We start from the raw sequence: 15,212 nt of genomic DNA, 5'->3' as shown, positions 1-15,212 counted from the left end.
AGGTAAACTCCACATTCTCTCTCATTAGCAGATCCTCACTTCCAATTTTTACCTATGTGTATTTATGTGGGAAAAAGTGTATGGTACAGCCTAGGACACTAGAATGGAGTCCTTGAAAAGGGAAATAAGATTCTCGAGTAGTTGTGAGTAATAGAGACACAAAAAAGCAAATATAAGTTTAGCTTCAAGAAATCAAAATAATCAATTTTCTTGATTTGTTTTCATAATATTTCTGAGGTTTTTTTTTGGGGGGGTGGGTGTCCAAATTTTTTCCAAGCAATCTTCTAGTTGTGAAAATTAGCCAAAAGAAGGTTAGGTTGAGCTCTCTTCTTGATATCATTATGTTCATATGAAGCTGGATACAGCAATTTCCACACGCTATGATGAACACATGGACTGCTGTTCTGAAGACAAGGATGTCAAAATTTTCTGTGCTAAAAACTGGGAATGCTATTGTCAATCTATCCTATCTAAACTTCATCAGACTTGAAACACACCATTCCTCATTATATTCGAACATTCCATTGCTTTTATGGTTCTAAGCACTAAGTACTGGGCATCTTCCACATAATCAAGCACTGCAAGGGATACATAGGGCATGTTTAGATGTGTTTGGATTAACTGTATCCTGATATCAAACTGGTCATCCAAAACCACCAAAATAACAGCACCTGTGATACAGAAGAATGTGGTTTCAATGACTGAGAATAGAACAAGCAAGTTAGTTCTAAATGACACAATTTTATTAACATTATAGAAGAATCAAGCATGTTAAGCCTGATCTAAAAAACAGAGGGAGGTGTAAACTTCATTAGTTTTTACTTTTTCAACTTGAGTGACTATTAAGAATTCTTCAGAGTGGTCAAATGATCAACACAAACACAAGATGACTGTTACCCTAAAATACTTTTCTCAGGAATAATTCAATAGAACAACAGAAAAAGATAAAGCCCCTGCTTAGCAAGGTATTATAGATCAAAGTCAAAGCTATAGATCTTGACGTAGAATATTTGATCACTTTTTCATTTTTCTAAATATTTTAGTTTGTCAAGATATGGCCTTTTTTCCCCTCCCTCCTTTCTTCCGCACGTAGCTAGGACCACACCTAATAAGCATTCAATGGGATGATATACTATGCCTGTCCTTTCTTCTCAGATAACAGGATGGACTTCTGGATTATTGTCAACCACTTTTGTCTTTCACAAACATAGAAGTAGTATATGCTACAAGTGTAATTGTTGACTGTTTGGTTTTTTGATTGTTTGAAATACAGTTCCTCTACTATGTAGTTCTCTGACTGTACTGGAACTCGCTATATACACCAGAATAGCCTAGAACTGGAGAGATGTTTCCTCTGCCTCCTGAACACCGAGACAATTTGCTTTTGCAAAAAGCTCTGAGATCATAAAGACTGACCTTTCTATTTTTTCTTATACTAGTAAGTCAGTCTAGTTGCATAAAAGTTTATTTGTATTTAAAGGCTAAAAAGGAGTGTTTAAATTATCTTCTGAAATAACTGGAAGCTTATTTATCTTGTTCTTAAAAAATAAATGAGAAGTCACAAAATTTGACAATTACCTTTCCTCCTTTTTCAAATGAAAGAGCTGAACCTTATAAGCTGTCCGCTGTCTTCAAGATCATGCCCAGAGGCTGACTATTCAGCCCACTAATACCCACATTCTCAACCACTCCAGGGCTCTCACCCATCTCATTGCTCTGGTGACCCAGCACTGCAAACACTATGACAACACAGGCAGCACTGTTAGTTTTTGTGTATTAAGCAAAAGATACACACCCTGGTTTCATTTTTCATAAAAAATTTCAATTAAATGTAAAGATTTACAAGGGCAATTGTACAGTGAAGATTAATATATTTGGCCTATGGTGCCATGCTTAACTTCTGTAAATCTAACTAGGCTAACATTTCCTCATAAATGTTACAAGAAACCAGGCAATCATTATTAGCAATTAAAAAAAAAACCTTTAAAATGGCATTAGCATTGAACAAGTGGTCACTTCAATAATTTATTTTTGCTAATGATAAGAATATTTTCTCAGTAAAATCAATTAATTAATTCTATAACAGTAAATGATATGATACCATTTGATCTACAAAAGTGAACAACCTTATCTTGAAATTTCAAGAAAAAGTTCACTGGAAATCCATCAATCATTTTGAATAGAAAATTGTGTCCAGTTTTTTCATATTTCAAACATAAATGTACTTTAAACAGAGAAAATCCCATTTCCTATCTCTCTTTCCATGATTATTACAGTGAAAGGTAACACATGGATTGTGGGTGCACGTAGGGAAATGCTAACGGTGTAAATGTAAAGAGAAATCACCTTTTGACATGAAAGAAAATCAACAGTCACACAAGTTCCACATGATTGAAATGACAAAAAAGAAAGCATAAAGTGTAACATTCCCCATTGCTTGTTTGGCACATATATTAGTACATTTTGAAACAGCAAACAATTTAAGACTAATAGATACTAAAACCAAATAGCATAGTAATAAAACGTCTAAAGGTTATGAACATCTTAAATACCTAATTCCCATATAACTTTTGTTACCAATCATATCTTCTGTGAGGTTCGAGCTACTCAAAGCATTATCTGATTCAAGGATTCCCGGATTTCACTAAGTGTCCTACACAAAATTCATGTGAATCACACTGCTCCTCTATAAACTTATGGATCTTTTGATGGCCTTGAGGAACACATGTATACCCTACTCACAATTTTGAAAAAAATGGAAGGCCTTCATACATATCACTTTTTAATTTTATCCAATCACTAATCTTCTGAAGAGTTGTTTTTTCTCGACTTAATATTTTTGCAAGTTTTTTCATCTTTTCATCATTTCTTTCTAGATACTTCATCCCTTCCAGCTGAAGCTGGTCCAGCTTCTCATTGCGGCTTTCATCTAGGGGTATGTTTTCACAGATCACAGGATTAAACCTAAAATACGTGTCAGCAGGTAATAGACCATCAAGCATTATGTGGACTTCTGTTAAAACAAAAATGAAGAAAGGGTTGGTAAGAAAAGGTGTGAGGTAAGTTATTTTGAAATGATCCATTAATTTTTCTCATTTAAAATTATCTTCATTTTAGGCATATTACAAAAACATTTATTTTACTCACAATAGGCTCAACCTATATCAAAAATAAATCTACAAATTACAATTCACTTTCCAAATACTTCATATATTTTGCTCAATTAAGGATCTTGCTTGACTATTCTCCTTGATGAAATGCCTTCCTTTCTTTTGCTTTTCATTTTTTGGGGTATCATCTTCATTGGGCTATATATTTATGCATATTAAGATTCATCACTTTTAATTGTGTAATTTGACAAAATTTGGTAATGGATAAGCATTTGTTTTATTACCATAAGTCATACACATCCCCATGACTTCCAAAGGTTTCTGAGTCTCCACAGTGAACCATCCCTTATCCCGTCCTTTATAAAGGATGTCAGACAAACTTCCTTTATCATTGTTAGTTGTCTTGTCCTCCACTTAATTAGTTATAGATAAATTCACCATTTAATCAGTCACATAAACTTGCTGTTATATTTCAACAAAATTTATTATAAATCATTATATGTTTCAATGTAATTCTTATATGTTTTCAAACTGTCCGAAGCCTCTATATTTGTTTCATTAACTAAAGCATAAGTACAGTAACATTTCACATCTTCTAAAAATTCCAAAAGCACTTGCCATTGTATGAAGTATAGACTTATGCAGTATGATCCAGTTCACTAAAGACTATCTATAGTAGATGGCCTACCACAAGAAAATTGTATTCATTCATCACAAATGCAAATTAAAATCACAAACTCACAGTATAATGCTGGCTCTTATTAAAAGCTAAGAGATAGGAAGTATTGCTGAGAATGTGGAAAAGGGACCATACTGTATTACTGATAGATATGTGAACTGGTAAGACCACTATGCTAATAGAAGGGGTGCTTTATAGAACTATTTAACTACCATATGTGCCAGAAATCCCATTCTGGGTATATATTTGAAGGAAATGAAATCAGAATATTAATAAGGTATTTGTCATACCCTGTTCACTGCACTATTCAAAATAGTCCAGATATACATTTCAGTATGTATTTTACATGCATAAAGGCTTAAAGGCAGAAAAAACTTGTTATCTGCGATGTGACAGATGGATTTATAGGACATCATACTTGTTCAATGCATGAAGACAAATAATGCATGCTATTTACAGGTAGAACCTAAAGTAGTCAAGCTTAGAGAAAAGAGAGTATAGAATGCTAGCTGTTCCAGAGTTTGGCAATGGGAAAGATACTGGCCAAACGGTATAAACTTTCAATCATCACAGTTGAAATGATACTAGTGTTTAAATATACACTATGGCAACCATAGTTAATCACACCAGGAAAAGAAAAGATGCCTTAGCTCATGTATGGCAATAATTACACAGATTCTACTTTAAAGAAAAGTTGTACAGCTTTTGTCAGTTTTAACAAAGTGAAAAAGATATCTTACTAACTTAGCAAAACTAATTTGGCAAAAACTTCAGATAGCAAAAAAAAAAAAATACATTTATCATGTTTTTGTGGGTTACCTTTTAAAAGATTATGGTCCTTAAAAGAAAGCAAAGAACCTCACTAAGTTACTGATTTAACTAAAGATATGTTGATATAGAGAATGAGTTCAACATGGAGCTGTTAAATGCTACTTTAAGAAATTAAAAACCCATTTTCGAACCTAAAAATAAAGTAGTAAGATAAAGAGATCTAAACAAAGCTAAGGTTCAAAACTCACTATTCAATAGACACGCACCAAAGGCTTAATATGTGCTAAAGACTGGAATGAACAATAAATCAGATAAGGCAAGATAAGCATTTTTACATTTTAAGGTCTGAGGATGGATCTCAGGGCCTCACAAATGCCAAGCAGCAACTCTAATACTGAGCTAAACTTTTACTTTCTGCCTTATATTCTAATGGCACAGATCGGTATGAAATAAATAACTAAGTAAATAAGTAAGTAAGTAAGTAAATAAATTACAACTATAAGAAGAAAATGTGCTTTGAAAGGGAGAGAAAGCAGCTGGGTAAGTGGCTGGAATAAGCTCGTGAGGAAGTTGGAGTAGTCTGGAAAGGTCTCTGGAGAACAGACAGCCTGGATGAAGCAAGGGCCTCACATCTGTCTGAGCGAGAGTCTTATAGGAACAGTATAAAAAAATAGAAGAGGCCATGAGGCCCATGAGTTCTCAGAAAGTATGGAGAACAAACAGTAAGGACTAATTAGATACACTTGGGGGAAGAAGAGGCACATTCGGGGGTTCAGTTTTATAAGGTCTGGTAAGTGTTAGTGGAAGAAGGTTTTTGGATTTTCTTCCACAGACAGAAAGCCTAGAAAATTTTAAGAGGAAGGACAACTGATATTTTAAATATACTTTAAATGACCCACGTAGGTCTTTTCTAGACTCTACGAGAAGGGCACCAGGAGTAGTTACAAGAAAGTATTCTAATGCCAGACAACTGCCACATTTGTCAGAATCTAATTCTCTTAATCCTCCAACTGTTTCACAGTTCTTATCTGAACATTTAAACCCATCCAACCCTTGCTGCTTTTCTTTTTCTTAACTGGCAAGTCTCCCCCTAAGCTTTTGTGCCAGGTCAGCTGTACATACTTCTCTAACTGTAAGCAAGGAAGGATGGCCTAACTTCCAGGAGAGCAGTCTCCTTAGGACCACTGACAAAGGAAGGGTGAGGAGCTCCTCTGTGCTTCCTAAGCTCACAATACAGACCTAAACCACTCTTTCACAGTTGAGATTACATTTTACCTAAATCAAAATACTGTAAGTTGAAGTGTCTGAAGTAGCACAGGAAGACTAACCCTCTGTATCTGTAGCACTGCTGATGACATTGGAGAGCTTGGTCTTCAGGCTCGTGTATGTTGTGGTATTCCTCACATCACTCTCATATCGTCCTGTGCCCAGGGATACTATACACTCTAGTGGGGTATCTGGCCAGATACATTTACATTCGTGCAGGGCCAAGGCTGAAGGGTTATTCAGAAGCAAACCTCCATCCTGTAAAACACAAGCCATAAAAGTAGTCAGTTCAGTACTTACTACAGGGAAAAGCTACTAGTGTAGTGATTGTAGTGATTGACTTATGAGAAGAGGATCCTTTCAAATGAGTTTATTCAGATGCTACAATTGCAAAACCTACTGTCTAGGAGGATAAGTTTTAGTTATCTATTTTGAACAACTTTTTGGATTGCTTTCTGTATGCTGCTTAAAAATACTGAAATGAACTGAAAATCCTAAAAACGTTTTCAAGTATATTTATTTATTTATTGTGTGTGTACCTACATGAAGGTAAGAGGAAAATTACTGTGTGAGTCCCTGGGACTGAACTCAGGTCACTGGATTTGGTAGCAAAGTACCTCTAACCACTGGGCCATCTTGCTGGTCCCTGAACCAAACAACTATTAAAGACACTACATTAGTTAATAGTTAATAAGAACAAAACAATCTTTCACAAATTCAGTGTAATCAAATTAACTAAAATTTAAACAAAATAATTTTAAGGTATCACATCCACAGTATAGTTATAACCTGAAGAAAGTAGGAGAATATTTAAACTTCTAAGTCAATGGTTCTCAACATGTGGGTCATGACCTTTGCGGGTTCTAAAAACCCTTACAGAGAGGTCACCTAAGACCATTGGAAAACAGATATTTATGACTCATAACAGGAGCAAAATTATAAAGTAGTAAAAGAATAAGTTTATGGATGGGTTCATCACACATGAGAAACTGTATTAAGGGTCATAGCATTACCTCTATTCTAAGTGTTTATCAGTAGCAACATGATTTTAAAGAATTCCAAAATATAAAATATGCTGATAGAGTATGTTGTAGAAAAACTTGAATCTTACTCAGGGTTGAAAACTATAAAAGTAAGGACATATTTAAAATCATGGTCAAACTTTAACAAACCGGATCATACAATAATATTTAAATCTATTTCATTACTATATTATATATTGAGCTTAAAATCTAGGGACATACATCTGATTGAAGTTATTTTAAGTAACTACTTCCTATATGGCTTCTGCATATATTCCCTTTGTAGATGTTTGATTTGTTCCTCTGTGTCACTTAGCTTTTGAGTTTCTGAGAACACCTCTGTAAAGCCAAAGTTTCTAATTTTGATGAACTCTATTTTACGAGTGACTTTTGTAAATAGACAGTAACTTTTAAAAAAAAAAAATAACTGTTAGGAACCTACTTAACCCTAGATCACAATGAGGCTCTTATAAGTGTTTTACACTTAAAACTACAATCTACTGAATATTGTTGGTATAATCTGTGAGGTTTATGTCAAAATTACAATCCACTAAGTATTCTTGGTATCAGCTGTGAGGTTTGCAGAGAGTGTGGGAGAGGCAGAAAGAGAAAGAGGTGCGAACAACAGTAGTGATATATTTCAAAGCAATTTGTGGAGAAGAGTCTCCTTGGGGCTGTGTAGATGCTTTAGTGGATAAAGTGCCTGCTATTCAAGTAATAGAACCTGAGTTCAGATACCGAACACCTATTTGTGGTGGCACACATTGTGTTTGTAACTGGAGAGTAGAGACAGGCACAACACTGGGGTCAGTCTGTCAATTGGTAAGCTTTGGAGTCCATGAAAGACCTTGTGTCAACAAAGAAGCTGGAGAGCAAAGACAGTTAAGTTAACATCTGATATTCATAGATTGCTCACATGTGCTAAACACACATGCATAGCTTGTTCCACAAGCTAGCTATTGAACTACCCGTTGAACTTCTTTGTTTCTTTAGCTGAGATAAAGGTCATATAGATATAGGTCTATTTCTGGACTCTTTTATTTTACACCCAACTCCCCCTCTCCCACTGACCTAACTTCCTCAAAAATCAGTCTAACGTGCACTCACACTAAAAAGCAGAGATACAAAATGCCAGCGATCACTAGTAGAAAGTTTTTATTTCTGAGATTCCAGGGAAACATGAGTCCATCAGATTCTGAGAAAAGCAGTTCAGTTACATCTTTTCACTGCTTATTCCATTCTGCCTCTCAATATGGGCTTAAGTTGTCACTTTGTGATCTAATTTCTATCTCTGAATTGCTGACCACCACCATCTTTACTTCAGGGCTTTGAAGGACTGTGCTGTATGTTTCTATGCTGTGACTTTCGTGCAAGGATAATCTTTCAAATTATATCTCTTGTTGGGCATGGTGGTGCACCTGTTAGCCCAGCACTCTGGAAGCTGAGAAAGGAGGACTGCTGTGAGTTTCAATGCAAACTGAACGACATAGATAATACAGGGCCAACCAGGGTAACACAGTAAGACCCTCTATTAAAAGTAACGGGCTGGAGAGATGGCTCAGCGGTTAAGAGCACCCGACTGCTCTTCCAGAGGTCCTGAGTTCAATTCCCAGCAACCACATGGTGGCTCACAACCATCTGTAAAGAGATCCGATGCTCTCTTCTGGTGTATTTGAAGACAGCTACAGTGTACTTATATATAATAAGTGAATAAATCTTTTTTTAAAAAAGTAAGTAACAACAGGAAATATCTCTCATCATTAGATGCCAACATTTCATACCATGTCTCTTTCCAAGATGCTAGTACAGGACAAGAACAGCATAGCTGGTTCTCACTCTGGGGATGATGTTTACTTTGTTTATAGAGTTAACAGCCTGAATTTTTGGTATATTTCTTAGTGATTTAGTTTAATGCTTATCATTCCTAAAGTCAGAGTAGCATGGCAAAGAATAAATAAATAGCAAAATCCTAATTAAAGTCAAAGTACAAGTTAAAGATGTGAGAGCACTTACCTAGCATGCTTGAGGTTCTGGGTTTGAACCCTGCACGTGAGAAAGTGTTGTGTGTAGCAAAGGAGGGATTGACAACTACCAAGTACATTAATTGAGCTCATTTATCAAGAGCCTAAATAACCATCTGTATACTCCTGTGGATTAAAAGGCTTAAAGGGAAGCCTTTACCTGGTGTATTGGCTCACTATAGGTGGGAGAACTTTTCTGCTAAGCTCCCTTTCCTCAAAGAATCCTTTTGTTCTCTGCCTGTCACTATAATCTTAGTGCACCATACTTGTCCTACTGGCAGAGCTCTCTGTTCTTTCTTGCCACTGATAACAGTCCTCTTCTCTTCCTCTACATACATTAAGCTGTTTCAACATGCTCCAAGAAAAATATTCATGGTTTAATTTCACAGTGTAACCTCATCTTCTGAAAATGCTATTTCCCTCTGATATGACAAATGTGGTATGCCGCTAATAAATGAACGCCAATGCCCCACATCTCAGCTTTCTAACTTTCTTCTTCCAAAAAACCCCCAATTATTTATTTATTTATTTATTTATTTATTTATTTATTTATTTATTTATTTATTATTTATTTAGTTTGTTTGTTTGTTTGTTTGTTTTATGACTGGATCTCAGTATGCAGAACTTAGGCTCTCCTTGTACTCATGATCTTCCTACCCTACCTTCTGAGATGGCATGGCTACTTCTTTCTTAGTTTCTTTTTAATGCCTTACTTTTACTGGTTTTAATTATGTGTCTATGCGCACTCAGGTGTCCATGGAGCCAGAGGTATCAGATTTCCCGAGGACTGGAGTTACAGGGGGTTGTGAACTTTCTGATGTGGTTGCTGACAATCAAACTCCTGTCCTCTGGAAGAGCAGTACTTACTCTTAAGCACTGAGCTATCTCTCCCCGGTTAAACCCTTTCTTGAGTTTGGTTTTTTAATTTGAGGGGCCTTTTTTTTTGTAATAAATTAAATATAGGCAAAATTTAAAGGGAATAACTCATTTGAAGGTTATAATTCAACAGCATTAACTACCTTTAAACTTGAAACTTTTATTTGTAACATTTCCAAAAACATTTTTATCCACATTGTAAGCACTCCCCATTTTCTTCTACCTAATTGACTATTCATTCTATAGACAACTGAAATGAAAAGTTCTTTGTAAAGAAAAAAGCACATCTGTATTATTTAACTATCTTATTAGTGACTTTATCAACTCAGTCTATAAATATTTATGCTGTAGTCTGAATTACTAGGCCACATTTAGCTATCTATGCCTTTTATTGGGATCCATGAAAAAGAAATTAATTCTGTAAGTTCTGTTAATTGTAGAGAACTCTTACTAATACAATGATGTATTGGATTCTGTTTAGCAAAGATGGAAAGTTAACAACTTAACTTTAGAAATAGAGATGAAAAAAATGAGACAGAATGATTCTGTGTGAAAAGTATTAGTTCAAGAAAAGTACTATGCTAGTTTCTGACAACGGGGAAGTGACTGAAGCTATTGAGAAAGAATCCCAGTTTTAGTTCTGTCATTATTTTGCTATAATGACCAATATTAACATGGGGAGGAAAGGGAAATTTACCTTACCCTTTGCAGCTTGATGATTGGTGAAACATCAACCAAGAAAATGCTCTATAGACTTTCCTACAGGCCAGTCCTAGGGAGGCCCTTTCTCAATTAAGATTTTTTTCTTCCTAAATCCTGTTCCATAACTAAAATGAGATACCTGTACACATGGCAGTTAAAATATATTCTTAAAATGAGATTAAAAATAATATAAATTTAAAGAATTTAGTATGACAAGGTTATGAAAATGCTCTATTTTAATGTTATCTTTTGCTTTCAAAAGGGTGAGAAAGAGACACAACAACTTTACTTCCATTGTTAAGCAATCAAGATCATTTATATTTTAGAATAAAATATTATTTTTAAGGGGGAAAAACTATCTCATTTTTTCCTCAAGATTTACAAAAAGACACTGTAAAAAAGGTATGGACTTAAATCTAAAATTATAGACTCCATTTGAATATTCTTTTTAAGATAAATGTGTCACTGTTCCTGGAATCCACTGGTTCCATTACAGTACATCACTTATTCCATGTAGTTGTATCCTTTACATAAAATATTATCAGTAGCTCAAAATAAATTTACAGATTACAGTCATCAGTATAAAAATGGTCAAAAATGAAAAGAAATACTCCTAGTCTTTATAAAATAGAAAAGAAACCAATAAAGCACTACAGACATACTTCCCTTATATAAAACTAAAAGCCTTAGGTAAGAGGATTGTGAGATTAGGGCCAACCTGAAATAATCAGGGAGTTCTAAGTTCTGGCTACCTACGGAGATGGAGGTGATGGGCAAGAAAGAAAATGTCTGTGTGTATTTGACTTTTTACTGGAGGTCTGTAGCATGACAACATTAAAAGGTACAATTTATAAACATGGTATTTTTAAATATTAAATAATTTTTCACTTGGGACACAATTATAATAACATAAGAAAAAAATTTATTGATAAGAACAGAAACATACATAAGATAAATATTGTTATCTGCTTAATAAATTTTCAATCAATATCAGAAAAAACTGTTTCAATCTAACTATAAAGACTCTATTACTTCTAAAAACTAAAAGCAGGATAATTAACCAACATTTTACAATGCTATTTTGTCAAAATGTAAAGCAAAATTGAGAAAAATAGTTCAAATTTTCTCTCACACATGTAAACTAAAATTCTCTGTGGGTTAGTTTTCAAGTTTATATAGCTGACAAATAGCTTATACAGAAGATCTATCTATGCGTGGGCTTTGGGATAGTTTGTATATGCTTGCCCAGGGAATGGCAGGATTAGAAGGTATGGCCCTGTTGGAGTAGGTGTGGCACTGTGGGTGTAGGTTATAAGAGGCATCCTAGCTGCCTGGAAGCCAGTATTCTGCTAGCAGCCTTCAAATGAAGATGTAGAACTCTCAGCTCCTCCTGCACCATGCCTGCCTGGATGTTGCCATGTTTCCAACTTGATAACAGACTGAACTTTTGAACCTGTAAGGCTGCCCCAATTAAATGTTGCCTTTATAAGAGTTGCCTTGATCATGGTGTCTGTTCACAGCAGTAAAACACTAAAACAGGCTTTGAATGCTATCTAAAGGTTCTTGGCAATATTAAACTTGGAAATATTAGACTTTCCCCCACATAACTATTAAAGAGTACACAAATACTTCAATGATTTGAAAAGAAAGAATTCACGATTCCTTCAACTAAGAGTGATTTTAAGTGGGAAGTCACATGAAAATTCAGCATTTATGAAAATATATATTTTGGAAATATTAGCTCAAAAGCTTCAACCTACCTTATTTTTATTATTTAGTATAAGTTATGAACTCAGATTTTCATACAGTATAAAAAACTCGACAGAGAAAAAATTAAGTAAATGAATCTATACAGAAAAAAAGAATTAACAATATTCAACTTTCCATTTAATTCATATATTTGAAAGAAAATGGCTAGACACTGCATCTGCAGCTGTGACTTTCTGATCTATCCTTAATAGTTCTGAAGACTCTAATTCCTTATTTGTAAATGGAAACAGGTCTGTCTCCCAAGTAGCAACAAGGAATAAATGAACCAATGCATGTGAAGCTTGCTGAGCACACAGCTAGCTTAGTGAGTGCTTGCTATTATCTGACATCCTTGCCCCCACAGTTTTCCCTTCAAAACTGTCACACAGATGGCCTACACCTCCAGAAAATTTATCAGTTTTTATCACACTGGCATAAGGTTCAGGCACACTATCCCAATTTCCATCAATACGTACTGTATTTATCAACCACACAATATAAAACAGAAAAGGTTTTCCTAAACAAACAAATAACAAGTTTCTTAAGTTATGGAATTTTTGACTTAAGTGAAAACATGAAGAATTCCTTGTTGATCCTTGTGAAATTTAGTAACAATAAGTACATTCTAACTTAAAAAATGTCTTTGAAAAAAATCTTTGTTTTTTTTGATATTTTAATATAATTATTTCATTTCCTCCTTTCTATTCCTCAGTCCAAACCCTCCCACATAACCCTCTTTGCTTTAATGCTTATTGAAACACTTAAGAGTTTAAAGACATTCACACAGGTCAACTTACCTGATGAAGATCATTCCCCAGCGCATATTCTGCAAAGTAGCCTGGAGCAGCTGATGAGGCTCTGATGGCCTGCCACATTTTATACTGACAGCCTCCTAGATAGTGAGAGTTGGTGCCAGGAAAATGTCCATAGTTTCTGAACACAAAAGCTTTTGGTGTTTGTCCTCTGTTTACTATGGTACTTACAGCAGCTACCTACAGAGTTAAAAAGTAAACAAAAATATCACTATTAACCATAATATCTAGATTCTTTAAAAACTGAATACTATTTATTATTATTAAATTTTTTCCAATTTTTTTTTTCGGAGCTGGGGACCGAACCCAGGGCCTTGTGCTTGCTAGGCAAGCACTCTACCACTGAGCTAAATCCCCAACCCCCATTATTAAATTTTTAAATGCAAAGAAACTCATTCTGCAGTCCTACTTGGCCTAAAACTCATCACATGAGCCATACTGGCCTTGGCCTTGTGCAATTCTGCTGCCTAAATCTCCTGAGTGCGGCAGTCACAGGTGAGAACTGCCATGGCGGTAGAATACAATTTGGTTATATATTGACAAGATCAAAAAGAACTATGCATTAACCCAAAATACTAAAGGAAAACTACATGTGTATTACAGGAGGAAGAAAAGATTATAAAATGGGATAAGCTTTGACACAAGTTTGAGATATACTAGATGAGAACAATAATACAAGATGCATTTGAAACATGAATCAAGAATTGACCAATGGGACCTCATAAAACTACAAAGCTTTTGTAGGGCAAAGGACACTCGTTAGGACAAAACAGCAACCAACAGATTGGGAAAAGATCTTTACCAATCCTACATCCAATAAAGGGGTTAATAATTTGTGGTTAATAACTCACAAAGGTAGACCGCAGGGAGACAAATAACCCTATTAAAAAATGGGGTTCAGAGCTAAACAAAGAATTCACAGCTGAGGAATGCTGAATGGCTGAGAAACACCTAAAGAAATGTTCAACATCTTTAGTCATAAGGGAAATGCAAATCAAAACAACCCTGAGATTCCACCTCACACCAGTGAGAATGGCTAAGATCAAAAACTCAGGTGACAGCAGATGCTGGCGAGGATGTGGAGAAAGAGGAACACTCCTCCATTGTTGGTGGGATTGCAGACTGGTATAACCATTCTGGAAATCAGTATGGAGGTTCCTCAGAAAATTGGACATTGCACTACCTGAGGGCCCAGCTATACCTCTCTTGGGCATATACCCAAAAGATGCTCCAACATATAAAAAAGACACATGCTCCACTATGTTCATAGCAGCCTTATTTATAATAGCCAGAAGCTGGAAAGAACCAGATGTCTTTCAACAGAGGAATGGATACAGAAAATGTGGTACATCTACACAATGGAGTACTACTCAGCTATTTAAAAAAATGACTTCATGAAATTCATAGGCAAATGGATGGAACGAGAAATATCATCCTGAGTAAGGTAATCCAATCATCCCCCCAAAAAAACCCCACACATGGATGGTATGCACTGACTGATAAGTGGATATTAGCCCAAAAGCTCAGATTACCCAAGATACAATCCACAGACCACATGAAGCTCAAGAAGAAAGACAACCAAAGTATGGATGCTTCAGTCCTTCTTAGAAGGGGGAACAAAAATATTCATAGGAGGAAATACGGAGACAAAGTGTGGGGCAGAGACTGAAGGAATGGCCATTCAGAGTCTGCCCCACCTGGGGATCCAGCCCATATACATACAGCCATCAGACCCAGACAATATTGTTGATGTCAAGAGGTGCATGCTAACAGGAGCCTGATATAGCTGTCTCCTGAGAGGCTCTGCCAGAGCACGACAAATACAGAGGCAAATACTCGCAGCCAACCTTTGAACTGAGAACAGGATCCCCAGTGGAGGAGTCAGAGATAGAATTGAAGGAGCTAAAGGGGTTTGCAATCCCATAAGAACAATACCAACCAACCAGAGCTCCTAGGGACTAAACCACAATCCAAAGAGCACATATGGACACACCCATGGCTCCATCTGCATATGTAGCAGAGGCACCAAAGGGAGGAGAAGCCCTTGGTCTTGCCAAGGCTAGACACCCCTAGTGTATGGGGATGTCAGGATGGGAGGCTAGAAGGGGTGGGTGGTTGGGTGGGGGGAAAAATCCCATTAAAAAAAAAGATTCAGAAAGATGCACATTTCTAAGGCAATAACTGATGTAACTATTGGCAATTTA

General features: G+C 35.7%; 1 protein-coding gene across 4 annotated transcripts in view; it reads right to left on the bottom strand.

The window, feature by feature from the left end:
- Positions 1-721: 721 nt before the first annotated feature.
- Pnpla8 (patatin-like phospholipase domain containing 8) overlaps positions 722-15,212 on the bottom strand; it is a 61,932-nt gene continuing 47,441 nt past the window's right edge. For all 4 annotated transcript variants that reach the window (XM_063261902.1, XM_063261903.1, NM_001108020.2 and 1 more), the window contains 3 exons: positions 12,994-13,188; positions 5,889-6,084; positions 722-3,013 (listed from right to left, as the gene is read on the bottom strand). In XM_063261902.1, coding sequence (XP_063117972.1) covers positions 2,739-3,013; positions 5,889-6,084; positions 12,994-13,188 — 666 coding nt within the window. In that variant the 3' untranslated portion in view covers positions 722-2,738. The remainder of the gene's footprint in view (positions 3,014-5,888; positions 6,085-12,993; positions 13,189-15,212) is intronic.

Source organism: Rattus norvegicus, chromosome 6 (genome assembly GCF_036323735.1).
Source record: "Rattus norvegicus strain BN/NHsdMcwi chromosome 6, GRCr8, whole genome shotgun sequence".
In the NCBI taxonomy this organism is placed as follows: Eukaryota; Metazoa; Chordata; class Mammalia; order Rodentia; family Muridae; genus Rattus; species Rattus norvegicus.
Note: the sequence above shows the minus strand (reverse complement) of the source record. Positions and strands in the feature narration are given on the sequence as shown.